A 14,624-nucleotide genomic window follows, 5' to 3' on the forward strand; every position below is an offset into this window, starting at 1 on the left:
GCCGCTTCTTGCGAACCAGAGCGGAAACGCCGTTTACCTTCCCACCGGAGCAGTACCTACTTGTCTACTTGCACTTTGACGTGCTTTCGAACTGCTAGGTTAGCAGGAGCAGGGACTGAGCAATGGGAGCTCACCCCGTCGTGGGGATTTGAACTGCCGAAGGTCGGCAAGTTCTAGGCTCTGTGGTTTAACCCACAGCGCCACCCGCGTCCCTTTGCATCCACATATATTCACACAATTGCTTGTTTTGGGAAATGGGTAAGTTTTTATTGTGTTTTCTGCACAACTACCACCCAGCAGAAATCAGGCAAGGATGAGGTGGCACTAGAGGTAACAGAAGTAGCTTATGTCCAACTGTAGTTCTTGGACATTATAAATTTGGTCTGCCTACACCAAATTTGTGAAGGTCTGATAGAACAATGGAGTAGGAGACACTTCTGAAAGACATGATAAACAAAGACATGATAAAGGTTACATTTAAACAGGCGTAGATGATGGTAGCTGCTGCACCATCCCTACTTCAACCTTTTAAGAGGCACTACTACTGTCATAACTCACATCCTCCTCTCCAGCTCAGAATGCAATTCTAGGCATGACTGGAGAGATATTTCCCTCAGAACTAAATGCAAGATCAAAGCTGTAAAAACAGAGGAACATTCTTAAAGGGAGCAAGGGCATTTCATAAAAGATCAAAGTTGCTCTAAACAAACTTGGTTCCAAGGAACTACAAATTCCTTATAACAAAAGCTCAGGGAGAAAGGGAACACTTTTTGAAACACCCCTTACGAAAAGAGAGAGAGAATGAATAACCAGACAAAGGAAAAAACCAAGAAAATGCTTTATTACAATTTAATTCTGCATAATTTAAAAATAACTCCGTTAGTCGCCATACAAATTTATTTTTTAACTATAAAATCAGTTGCCAGTGTATGTTTCAGTACCACATAGTCTCAGATTCCCCTTGCACATTAAGGCACATGTGGCACACCCATCAACCACGTAAAACCTCAACCTAGAGAAATTCCTTCCAACGGGCAGATCAGACAGCTCTTTCACCTTGGCCCCTGCAGTACCCAGAATTATTTCTGCAAGGCAGATGAAGAAAGCTTTGCAAGTTTTTAGGGCCTGCACATTCTACACAAACATTCAAGTAAAAAACAACAACACCTATTGGCCTGCAGAGCCTAGTCCACAATATTTCTGGGCCTAAAGGCACCAGAGCCTAACACAGTTATGATTTTATTTGATGTTCAAAAAAGCATTTGGATCCAGAGATTAGACCAAACCATATTTAACTGTGTTCCCTAGTCACCAAGAACGTGTCCGTCTCCACTTTAAATCCTGAGAATGGTCAGATCACAGCCAAAGGACCCAGGCTATGTGGGGAGGAGAAGAAAATACCCAATTTCAATTGTAGTGATCTAGTCAGGTTAGCCTCAACTCTTAGGACTTCTAGGTGCAGATTTTGTTCAACCATGGTGTGAACTACACTGGCTTTCCACCTGGTCTCAGTTATCTGTCTAGCTCCATTACGCCTGCATTTTATTGGCATCAATACCGAGGACAGCTCACAAGTACTGTGATTCTAAAGTCAGGCAAATTTTGCTCTCCATTTACACCACCAGATTTGTAATCAGAACAATCGTCATATAAAAACATAAATAATTCACTTCAAAATGGTGCTGAGCTTTAAAAAAAAAAAAAGGAACAGAATTCTGCTCAGTATTGTTTTGTTCCTTGGCAGCAATGCAGCATACCTGTGGAGAAAACACTCATTTCTCAAGAACTGCAATTAACAAACTTGTTGATCAAATAAATAAGCTATCCTTGGCCAGAGAGATGCCATAGAGCATCAGGCTCCCAATAAACTAAAGATCTTGAATATGGCCACAAATCATCATAAGTAAAAAAAAGTTCCTTAATGCCACTAGATTAAATCAGCTGTGGTGCTAGAAATGCATGTTTTCTTTTTAAAAAGCACTTGCACATGTTTTTTTTTCCAAGAAAGGGAAGTTAATATTTCAGTGAAAGTTAAAACCCTGCCTATATGCACCTATATTGGGTACCTATGTCCTAAAGAGGTCAACAAACCAGTGCAACATTTTAATAGCATTTACACCTGAAAGTTTAGAAGGCAAGAAATTACTGATATTTTCACCTGCAGGAGAAAACATAGTACTAATGAAAAGGCACAGAAATACAGTACTGCTTTGTAGCATTGGCAATTATATTAAAAAGGCAGGCGGGGTGTAGTGAGCAAATGAGACCTTCTGCTCTAGAGCAGGCAGATCTCTGCCATCTATACCACATTCATAAGATTTACAGTCAACCACAACATTTGGGGAAGGAGGCATATGCTGAGGAAATGGTGGGCACTGCCACGGTGCCCATGGACATAAAGGCCAGCCAGTCCAGAGTTTATATAAGGGTACCAGTAGCATAGCTGAGTTCAGTAAGCCTCCAACAGTATAAAACATACCTAAAATCAAGTGAGTGGGCACACTCTTCATTGTGGGGTTTAGTTGGCCTGGCAGCAATGCCATCAGGGCATCTTCCTACAGCAGGCACAGCAAGAGTATAATCTTGGAGTGATGGACTCTTATGGCAGGCTGAGAAAGGCTGTGGAGGGCAAGCCCAGCTTTAAAAGGATATGTGGCAAAGTCAGCTTTTGAAAGGATGCCTTGGCTTAATCACACAGCTGAGGGACACCCTCCAGAAACAGTAAGGAGCTGCATTATAAAGCCCAGTTTTCCAACCCTGAAAGCAAAAAGGGACCAGCTCCCAATCCCAGAACAAGTTTGTGGAACCTGCATCCAATTCCACGAAGAGGAGCAGAGTAGTTTTGATCTTATTGAAAGCCCTCTCAGTTTCTAAATCTCTGTTACCACATGTGGTGCTTGCATCCCACAGCGGAGACATTCTAAAATTCAGAACATGTTCTCAAACACTCTTGGCAAATTGACAAATTATTGGAAAGGCACAGCCCTATCTATACAAAAGACAGCTAACTGATGAAGAAATTGTTAGGAAAAGCAACAGTGGCACATGAATCAAAACAGATTACTGTCTCCTTCAGAAAGGACTGTATCTTAGGTTTGTATAGCAAAGAAAGCACTTGTCTTGGACAGTCTCTCTTGGCTGCAGCTCTCCTCCACTGAAGAGATGGAGAATTAGGTAAGCATAGACACTGAGAATATGGCAGATAGGGTGATCTTAAAACTTGGAATTGATGTCTTTTGTTCCAGTCTGCTGGAACTGGCACCTGAACTGCAGGAGTACTTGCGGAAAGAAATATATCTTTTTAGAGCCATTAGTGCAAGATGCAATTAGATTAAGGAGGCAACCTTCAAAACAACCCAAAGCCCTCAATCCTTGCTCCACGTTCCTTGGCGACTACAACAGAAGGCACTTCTTGGAGTTCTTCTTTGTCACAGGGTATAAAACGGCACGCACAGCTTCAGCAAAGACTTCTCTCACCCCCTCCTGGTTCAGCGCTGAGCATTCCAAATATTTGACGGCTCCAATCTGCTTGGCCAGCGACGTCCCCTGCTGGGGGGTGGTGGGGCCCAGGCTCTGCTCCTTCAGCTTCTTCACCGTCTCCGTGTTACTTCTCAAGTCCTTCTTAGTGCCAACAAGAAGAATCGGCACATTTGGGCAGTGGTGAGACACCTCAGGGTGCCATTTGTGCCTCACATTTGCGTACGAGGAGGGGCTCCCAATGGAGAAGCAGATGACGAAGACATTGGTCTGAGGATAGGAGAGGGTGCGCAGGCGGTCATATTCCTCCTGGCCTGCTGTGTCCCAGAGATTCAGACTAACCATCCTGCCATCAACAGTCATCTGAGCGCTGTAGTTGTCGAACACCGTGGGAATGTATTCCTCAGGGAATGCATTGGTAGTGTAGCTGATGAGCAAGCAGGTCTTCCCCACAGCTCCATCGCCAACAACCACGCACTTTATCGTTTGCATTCTTCTGATCTGAAGGGAAGAGTCCTGCACAAAGAAAGGAAGAAGTCAGAGGAAGCCAAACTCAGTTGGGAGAAAAATACTGGACCAAGCCTCCAGTATTGCTAGGAGACTTATGCAATAACTCAGAAACCAAGTTATGGACATGCATTCCGCACCCACCCTTCTCCAGAGACGACTCACTTCCCACTTGCCCAGGGGACAGCAAAGCCAAAGAGAGGCAGACTCAGGCCTCTACCATCAGCCAATGGCCACAGGGAGGCTTCACCCTCTGCTGTCCAGGAGAAAATCATGGCAAGATGGAAATAAAACCTGGTCCCACCCTATCAGCCAAGGGAAGCGTAACTGAAAGGAGCTGGTTTCCCACCTTCCTGCCTCAAAACGTAAGGTTTACGGGGATGGGCCACATCTCAGAGGTAGAGTATCAGGAAGAAAGTCCCAAGTCTGCAGCAACTCCAGGTAGGGCTGAGAGAGTCTCCCTGTCTGGAACCCTGGAGAGCCTCTGCTAGTCACCACAGACAGTACTGAGCTAGGTAGACCAAGCGTTTGATTTGCTGTCAGGAAGAATTCCCATGTTCTTTAGTCTCCAATTGCAAGTTGCCCTGAGACTGCAGAGCTGAAAAGAGGCACTTTCTAGCTACATGCCTCGGCCAGGAGACTGAAGGGCTGCTGGGCTGGATAAGCTGCCTTGGAAGATCATTCGCTAGAACGGCAAAATATAAATATTCAAAATTGCGAATGACGTGTAACAGTTCCTAAAGAAACCACAAACAGATTGAGAGGATTCTGTTTTGTCTATTGTACCTTTTGTTTTAGTACAGTGCCTTTAACAGTAAACTGCATTAGGAGAAAAGTGCACCAGGAGAAAGCAGAATACGGACGTATTAAATATGTAAGCATTTAAAAGAACCACAACCACAGTAAGGAGCTCATTTTTCAGAAGTTATGCAAGGAGAAAAGAGAAACCAGCCAGGATTGAGCCAGAAGCAATCAGAGAACAACCCACCACTACCATCACCCCCCCCCCCAAAACCCAGGAAGCTGTCTTACACAGCACAGGAGCTTTTTCTTGACCTAGTTTAACAAACACTTTTTAAAACCATGTTCCGGGGAGCTAGAACCTACTCCTAAGCAAACCATGCATCTGAACAAGACCAGGTCTGCCTGATGTATTTTGTAAAACTCCAGAGATTGTAAAACACCATGACTTGTTGTCTCAACATAAAAAAGGTAAAGGGACCCCTGACCATTCGGTCCAGTCGTGACCGACTCTGGGGTTGCGACGCTCATCTCACTTTACTGGCCAAGGGAGCCGGCGTACAGCTTCTGTGGGCAGCATGACTAAGCCGCTTCTGGCAAACCAGAGCAGTGCACGGAAATGCCGTTTACCTTCCCGCTGGAGCGGTACCTATTTATCTACTTGAACTTTGACGTGCTTTCAAACTGCTAGGTTGGCAGGAGCAGGGACTGAGCAACGGGAGCCCACCCCGTCCTGGGGATTCGAACCACCGACCTTCCGATCAGCAAGTCCTAGGCTCTGTGGTTTAACCCACAGCGCCACCCGCATCCCTTGTTGTCTCAACATACACTCACCCTAAACTCACACACACACTTTTTGGTTTGTCAGTAACAGAGCAATCCTAACCCTTGATCTATGTCATGGGTCAGTAAGCTAAGGCCTGCGGGCCAGATCAGGCCCAATTGCCTTCTGGATCCGGCCCGCGGACGGTCCTGGAATTGCCACTTGGATCGGCATGATCATTCGTGCTGTGCCTTTTTCTTCCTCTCTTTTTTTTTTTTTTTTGCAATGCCCCCCACCGGGGCACCTTTTTCCCCTCCTCCCTCCCTCCTCCGGGCTTCTCCCTGCCCTGTGGAGGAAGGGAGCTGGGCTTTGATTGGTGCCAGCCAATCCAAAGCCTTGCCGCCCGTGCGCTGAGGCACGGCCCAGACTCACCACCCGCCTGCCAGCCTCTCCGTCCATGGCTGCATTGTAGGCATCAAGACAGGAGTGTCACGGGGCTTTGGCTGGAGCATGGAGTGCCTGCTGGCCCCGCACCAGGTACCTGGGAAAGCTGGCCTAGAAAGGAGAGGCACCACCACCACCACCCAACCGCAGGCAGAGCGGTGGAGGAGGTAGGAAAGTGGGGGAGGGGAGGGGCTGGGGGACAGAGAGAAGCCCCCCTCCGCCCTGTGCGTGCGTGCACGCATGCGTATGTGTGCACGCGTGCATGCATGCGCAGTCCGGCCCACCACAAGGTTTGAGGGGTGGTGAACCGGCCCCCTCCTAAAAAAGTTTGCTGACCCCTGATCTGTTGTTAGAAGGGGATTAAGAGTGCAGTGATTTCCCTCTGCCAGCAGGGGGGTCCTCCCTTGCGCCTGCCAACAGTGCAGATTATTGACAGGATACCACTTGTGGTATTTGGGCAGCCAGTGTAAAGCCTCGGAATGGGGCAGGATACAGGAAGAGCTGGTCTAGACAAAGATTTGCTGGATCCTAAACTGCTCCATCAACTGGAGAGGGGTCCAATTCAGAGCTGGCTCAGCAAATATTAAGACAAATACTGCCCCCCTCCCCCACACAAAAAAGACTTCTGCCCTGGTCAGTACATAGCTAGTTTTCAGATATTGCAGTGGAACAACCCCTACTGCTCCCCAGCCAAGAGTTAGCATTGGCCCCTGATTGTTAGAAAAGTTTTCTGGTTGCTGAACCAAAGTTTTTGAATAAACAGCAAAGGAACAAACCAGACACTCTGTAATAAGCTTCTAGCAATCTTGAGCAGTCTTAACTTTGGTTCTCTACCAGCAGAAATTCTCTACATTGAAAATGACTGCAAGAGAAACATCTTCTGCTTTGTTAAATCTGAACTATCTGTCAGCTGCTCTGGTGCAATCTAGGACCCAATTCAGCAGTCCAAGACCCACAACAGCTTAGAACGCAACAGCTGTGATGGGTGCTCAGAACGTTTCCTCTCTCAGCCAGCACCAGAGGCACGGAGGCCTTCTGTGAATACACAAAGAACTGTTGAGAAGGAAGCCAAGAGCAGATTATTCTTAACAATGAATGGTCCAGCAGGAATTAAGGGGCTTGAGCTGCAAACATGTTAATACCAAATATATGTGAAGAGTTCAGGATGAAAGCAATGTGCAAAGCTCAGCGCAGGCCTCGTCACTCTGGAAAGTTTCAGAATGACTTTTAGCATGAAAAATTCAAATTCACCAGAGACAATTTGGGGATGGGGCGGGGAGTCCATTTTCTGACAGGACACTTTCCAGCACTTTCCCAATGGACTTGGTGGAGCCGCATATCACTCCCAAATATAAGCCAAAAGCCTGTACGCTTTCAAGCTGGAACTGCCAAGCTAGCCCAAACAAGAAACAACTTGTCAGCCTCTTTCTTTGGAAGGTGCTACTTAGCTCCCAGGATGCAGTTTCCTGCTGAGCGAGAAACCCTCTTAGAAGATAACGCAGCCCATTCCAAGAGACTAACAGCTGAACATGTATTAGCAGGGCAGCTCTCCAGAAAGCAACTCAGTCAACCACTCTCTGCAACCTTTGGCTCAAGTCCCTTCACTTAAAGCAATTGCTCCAGTTCCTCAACAAATCACCAATCTCCTTTTGGGGGATGGGGGGGGGGGGAGAACACTGCCACTGGAGTTCCCTGTTCACACAGCAGCAATCATCCACACTGAAGCTCTATGCAATCTGAACTCCCAAAATGTCCTTCCGCCATCATCTTGCTTGAATAGTTCATACTAGCCGCAAACAAGCTGCTGGAGTCTGAGGCCCAAAATTTTGTAACTGCCAGTGCAAAGACAGTTGCGCTAGTGTAAGGGCAAGAATCACAGTTGCGCAATATGAAATCCAGCACAACGGTTGCACTAGTGGAATTTTTTGTGTGGAACAGGAAGTAATGGGACTTCTGTTGTGCAACCAGCCACGAGAGCCAAACCAATATCCTGCATCTTCTTGTGTGACATTTAACTTGAATTCCTCCCCATATATTTTAAGTTTTATGGACTGCTGTTTCTGTGAAAGTTGCTAACATATCTGGAGTCTTCCCTAACCTGGAACCTTGCAGATGTTCAAAACTACCCCTCTCATCATTCCTGACCAGTGGCTATGCTAACTGGGCTGGATGGGAGCTGGAGACCCACAATGCCTGGAGAGCACCAATTTGGGGAAGCCTGGATCCATGCAATTGCATATGGGAGGAATGTTTGCCATTGAGGGAATGCAGTCACTTTCAAGGGAAAACTAGGAAGCTGTGATTAAATGAAAGGGGAGCACTGGTGTGGTATAGAAGGCAGCCTACAAAATCTGGGAAACTGGACTTCCTGCCCAGTCCTGTATCTTTCCAGATTCAATCCCACCACTCTAGCCAATAACTGATGTCAGGCTTGCAAAGATCTCTGCCACAGACACTAAAGAGCTATCTCGTCAAGCCTGGACAAGATGGAGCTAACCAGCTCAGCTTCATATACAGAAGTGTGTAAAATGTCACATTCTATCTCAACTATCATATACCACAGGCTCAGCAAGGACAGCCGCCAGTTACAAAAAAAATGGCTAGAAATTTAACTGTGATAAGGGAACCTTGGTCTGCCCAACATCTAAACATCCACATGTAAATTTCTGCTAGTGTAATAACAAGCAGAGGTGGCCAGAATATTCCCCGCCCCCAAAAAATGGAATCGGTTTGCTAGTTATCTTCATTAAGAGTGAAATCCTATACCCACTTATTGTATTTATTTATCTGTCTATCTATCTATCACCTTTAACACACATATCATCGTGGTGCAGAAAATACAAAATACAATGAAAACAACTGGGAAGGAAGCTCCAGTGAACTCAATGGAACTTATATGTAAGGAATTGTGTTGTTAAGAGTGTTGGTTTAGGGAATTTCTTGGCCACACTTTATCTAAGGCTAACAGTTTATAACCAGCATCTATTTTATTATTATAAATTATTTATTTCATTTACAAACCACATCCTACAAAGCATCTTTACCAACTCATTCACTTTCCCCAGCAAATGTCTTTCACTCATCACATCTCTATAATGCACAGACTTCTAACCCCATACCCCACACGCCAAAAAACAGTATTCCATGATGCACTGCAAGAACAATATAGCAGTGACTTGTATAGATATTCAATATAGCTTTGAAGATTACATTTGAAAACATAACTGTAACAATAGTGTCACAAGATCAGTTTTGTCTGCTTCCTGCTAGAAGGAAGAGAGTGCTGGGTTATGGAGCCAGGGTGTCCAGATAGGAGCAACGCCCTGGTAGCAAAACTGCGTGTGCAGCAGGACCCAAGCTCCAACAGCCCTCACTTTCCCTAGCTATTCCATCCTCACTAATGTCAGCAGCTCAAACTGCAGCAATGACTGTGAGTTCAGATCAGCCTGGTATCCCAAACACCCTCCCTGCAAGGCACATAATATGCTGTCAAAAGCTGCCACACCTCCAGGGAGAGATAAGGTGACAAACTGTAAACAGTCAATTCAGATACATTGTACAAAAAACCACTTCCTCACCCACTCTGCTTCAGTCCTCCCCAGTGGTTGCTGTACATGGCAAGCAGCTTTGCAGATGCTGTTGCAAGGTGAGAGGAGCCCCGCCACAGATTGTGCATACAAAGGATTTGCTGCTCACACATGTCCCCCTGTGTGCTAGCCATATTCAAGCCATATTGAAAAGGAGTTGGGAAGGAGGGTGTATGCGCACACTGTGTCATTAAGATTCCTACATAAATTGTAGCTAAATTCAGATGAAAGCAGAAAAATTATCCAATTAAATATAAAATCAATATTTTGACAACTCTGCATCCTGTTTCTGTAAGCTGATATACAAGTTTTAATGTGATGTCTGCTTACTGGATCAATAAAATAAAAGACAATTTGATGCTACCAGACTATATGGAAGTAGCCAGTGTAAGAGAGTGCCAGTTCTGAAATTTAAATGACAGAGCGTGGAGTTGGGGGTAGATCATAGAAGGGTTACCAAGTCCCAAGCACCCTTTGTGGGTGGGACAAAAGCGTCACGTGATCACCAGTTCAATTTGACACACTTGAACGAAGTCTAGCTGGCTAGCCACCAGAAAGAAAGAAAGCAGCCTTATGCCCCAGGGAGGTACACAAGCTGGGTGGAGAAGCAGCAGCCATGCCTCACTGCTTGTGCTCTGGCCTCTCATCCACAAGCAAAACCATCTCTGGATCATGCAGCTGTGTAACAAGGAATGTAAGAGCTGCCAAAGAGCAAGGAGAAGACCAATCCTACCTTAGAAAAAAGAAGCCCTGAACGGGTGCCAGTGTTCGAAACTCCCATTGTTCTAGGCGCATTTTGCGACAGGGAATTTCATTAGTGTGAGCAGTTTCTGAGCTCTGGACGCAGTACTGCACCTAAGATTTCAGATTAAAACTGCAGAATGGAAGAAAAGGAGGAGCGTTTTCTGCCTCCCCACTTCCAGCTACTCTTTGAAGACTGGAGGAGAGACCCTCTTAAGAATATTAGGGAGGTGGGCAGAAGGACTAGACCATATGAAAAATGAACATAATATTTTAGCTGCAGTTTATTCATTTTCAGCTTTGTATTCTTGTTATTAAAAAAGTGTGCCTAGACATTTCTTTGTTGTGCCCGTAACTTAGGTTTAAGGTGCCATTTAGCTCCTAGCTTTCATATTTCAGTTTCTAACACTGACGGATGCCTTGCTAAGCATCTCTGCAGCACCCAAAATGCATTGCAGGTGGCCAACTTTTCTCTAAACCTACTTCGGCATGTTTACTAACAGTTTGATGCACAAATCACAGCAATTTAATTTCTCTAGGAAAAGTTTTACCTGTTAATTTCTACACCTCTGGCTGCTGTACAAGCACAGGAGCAGACCATGTTGTCAGCTGGCAACTCTAGTCAATGCATTTGATCAACGGTCCCGTCCCCCACCCCAGTGAATAAAGATGAAGACCTCCCCTCTTCTCCACCATCACCAACAGTATCTTTTGGTCCCCTTTATTAGAACATTTTTCAAAGCCTATTAGAAATGCAACAAAAGAGCTCAGGTGGGTAACACCTTTATTAGGATCAATAAAAAGGTGTCCATGTAGAGAACATGTTCCCAAATTCTCCAGAACTGTCAGGAAAATGTTAAAATGTTTGCAGAGGGGGAGAAGAGAGAGAGAAGTAGAAGTGCATAATGTTGAAGGCACAAATCCTGCAGCTTACAACAGCAGAAAGTGTTAATGTCTATTACAAATAGAAAACTCTGGGGCTTTAACAATATTGCTCTCTCTTCTCCCCAGCTCCTCCCTTGTTATTTTTCTCAACTTCTTCAAGCTGGACCTTAAGCAAGACAAGGTGGGTGGGTGAGCATAGAGACCAACAGAGATGAAGGACAAACATAATATACCTGGAACTCAGGATTATGCTTCATGCATCTGATGAAGCAAATTGTAGCTCAGTGACATTTATGTCACAGTAAGATTTGTCAGTCTTCAAGCTGCTACAAGACTCTGTTATTTGGGCATGATATCCAAAGACTACATTCTGCAGTTTTGGGAGAAACTTTCATTGGCTAAAAGACCAATAGAAACTGCAGCCTCTGGACATTAGGGAAACAAGCACTGGCTTTATACAGTCAAACCATTAAGAACCTAGCCCAGCACTGTCCACTCTGACTTACAGCAGCTTCCAGAGTTTCAGGCAAGGATCATTCTCAAGACTCTGTGGAGAAGCAGGGATTGAACAAGGGACCTTCTGCATGCAAAGCAGAGGCCCTACCACTGAGCTACATCTCTTTTACCTGCTAATTAATATGAAATTTCATAGCAGCCTCCAAGTTCATGATTTATTTTCAAAGTTAAGCCGCAGTGGTGAACCAGTTCAGCTGCTTGCCTCTGATCTAGTCAACATGAATCACAGCAAGTTCAGTTTTGTCTGCACTGACAGGCAGCAGCTCTCTAGGATTTAAGGCAGGGTCCTCTCCTAACCCCACCTGGAGATCTCAGGGATCAAAAGCAAACTCTTTCCCGTCTACTGATACTGCTAATGAACAGAGGAAACTGCCTTATACAGAGTCAGGCCAATTCTTACTCTGCCCGCTCTGTTACAGGCCAAAGGCTGGCCCAGCAAGAAGGTACTGGCTGGCGGCAGATCTACAGGATTCTAGGCCTGGTACATTCCCAGCCCTCCCTGGTGGAGAGGAGGATTGAAGCTGCATGCAAATGCCAAAGCCCTTCTCCAAGCCCCAGACCTTGATTTCTGCTGGGTTTTTCACAGAACTGTAGAGTTGGAAGAGACCAACTAACCCATGTAGTTATTGCAACCCCCTGCAGCAATGCAGGAATCCTTTGCCCGACATAGGGCTCGAACCCACAGCTCTGAGATGAAGAGTCTTCCCCCCACACACACACACACACAAATTATTTTTTATTAATTTCCCAAACGATTACAAACCAAACCAAATTAAATTAATGCAATACAATTTCTTAAAATCACGTTTCTCGCTCCTGCCCCGAACACACGATCGCCATCCTTTTCCTCGCGTTGCCGCATCATTTCTCATTTACAGTCCGGCGAGCTGAGATTAAAGGTCTTAAGGCTCTCCCAGCTGAGCTACCCCACCAGCCTCCCCATACAGACGGCAGCAAGCCCCCTTTGCCCTGAACGTGACCATTCACCCCATCTAGCTCAGCAGGGCCCGCACAGACCGGCAGCAATCAATCGGATTTTCCCCCCCCTCCCCGCTTCCTCTTGGCGATTGCCAGCGGGGGCTGAAACAGCGGCCACAGATTACACCAAGCCGTCTCGCCCCCCCCCCCCGGCACTCTGACCACTGGGCCCTTCTCCTCCAGCATTGCCTTGCACTGACTGGCAGCAGCCCTGCCTCCAGAGAGGCGATTCCCAGTCTTCCTCTGCTTGCAAGGAAGGTGCTCAGACACTGGGGCCCTTCCTCGTCGTGCCCACCCCCCGGAGGCTTCTCTGAGCCCGCAAGAGATTTTAAAATAGCCCCCCTCCCCCATCCTGTCAGGCCTGAGGGTGTGGCCCCCCACCCTCCGAACCCCCTGCTTCGCGAGGGGAAGCCGGCCTGGGGCTCCGGGTCTTACCTTGGGGTCCCCCCTGCTCTCTCTCGCTCGCTCTCTCCCGTCAGCTGCAACCGCCGCCGGCCGAAGAGAAGCTGTATCCGGCTGAGGGAAACCGCCCCCACACCTCCGCCGCAGCCCGGCCTCGATTCTGCGCACGCGCGCGCTGCCCGCCCTCCTTTTCGGAACGGCCCGCCGGGCACACATACACACACACACAGCTCGAGCCTACGGTGGCCGGGAGCCAGCCGAGCTTCCTCCGGCGTCCGCTCAGGGCTGACTTCCGTCCTCTCTCTTTCCCCCCCTCTATGGTCTATGGTTTTTCTTGCGTAGGGGAGGCTTCCGTGGCCAGAGACTGGGGTTGATGGGAGATGTAGTTTCTGCGGCTTCCCAGACTGAAGGAGGGCATTAGCTAGCCTACCTCGCAAGGAGGTTGTGGAGATTTGGAAAAACAAAAAACGGTTGCAGGCATTAAGTCTGGTTTGGAAAGGTAGAGAGTTGTGCCTGCCCACTGAGGGGGGAAAGAAGCCTCTTCCCCAAGAGAGGAGGTCGCCTGGCATAGCTCAGCAGCTCTTTCTAATATTTTGAATTATTGTGATTTTACTGAATTGCTGATGAATTTATCATCGAGTTATTTATATGTTACTGTATTCAACGTTATAGTGTTTACAATGTGTGTGTGCAGTGCTGTTGCGATTATTGTGAGCTGCCATTGACACTGTCATGTGGGGATCCCTTGCAGACGACGGCCACAGTGCCTGGAGACAGTCAGGTCATGTATCCAGAACAGTGCCTAGGGGAGGAATGGCTGCTGGGAGGAGAGCAGAGAGAAGAAACGCCTTGCTGCAGATGCAGCAACACAATCAGACACCTTCATCTGCCCCACCTGCAACAACACATGTCTCTACCGTATCGCTCTCTGCAGCCATAGCAGGTGCTGTAATTCTCCAGTGCTTAGACTTTACCCTCAATGGCACATTTTTCCATTGTCTTGCAAGACTGATGGATGCCGACAATAACAGCTTTGAGCTCAACATTTGTTGTTGGAAAAGCAGAATACAAATGTTAAATATAATCAAGATCAAATCATTAATTTGATCAATTCATCAGCTAAAAACACATGTGATGAATCAGTTAAGAAGGAATTTCTCCACTCAGATGACAGCCCTAGGAATAAGACAAGCCTGTGTGACCTTAGGCCAGTTTCGACTAAGGTGATGGCTGAGGTTTTTGAGACCATACATGAAATCAGCAGCACAAACATCATGCATCCCTGCTCCATTACTCATCTACTCAGAAGGAATGACCCCTGAGTTCAGAGAGGGTGACCACACAATCCAAATAATGTATACAGTGGTACCTCGGGTTACATACGCTTCAGGTTACATACGCTTCAGGTTACAGACTGCACTAACCTAGAAATAGTACCTCGGGTTAAGAACTTTGCTTCAGGATGAGAACAGAAATCATGCTCCGCGGGTGCGGCAGCAGTGGGAGGCCCCATTAGCTAAAGTGGTCCTCAGGTTAAGAACAGTTTCAGGTTAAGAACGGACCTCCAGAACGAATTAAGTACT

At 46.6% G+C, this 14,624-nt stretch overlaps 1 protein-coding gene across 1 annotated transcript; it reads right to left on the minus strand.

The window, feature by feature from the left end:
- Window positions 1-822: 822 nt before the first annotated feature.
- Window positions 823-13,302, minus strand: LOC114589156 (rho-related GTP-binding protein RhoG-like). Its single transcript, XM_028715296.2, has 2 exons — window positions 13,075-13,302; window positions 823-3,993 (listed from the first exon to the last, which is right to left on the minus strand). Exons 1-2 carry the CDS (start codon window positions 13,255-13,257, stop codon window positions 3,394-3,396), a joined length of 783 nt encoding a protein of 260 aa, XP_028571129.1. The 5' UTR covers window positions 13,258-13,302; the 3' UTR covers window positions 823-3,393.
- Window positions 13,303-14,624: the final 1,322 nt, after the last annotated feature.

Source organism: Podarcis muralis, chromosome Z, assembly GCF_964188315.1.
Source record: "Podarcis muralis chromosome Z, rPodMur119.hap1.1, whole genome shotgun sequence".
Taxonomy (NCBI): domain Eukaryota; kingdom Metazoa; phylum Chordata; class Lepidosauria; order Squamata; family Lacertidae; genus Podarcis; species Podarcis muralis.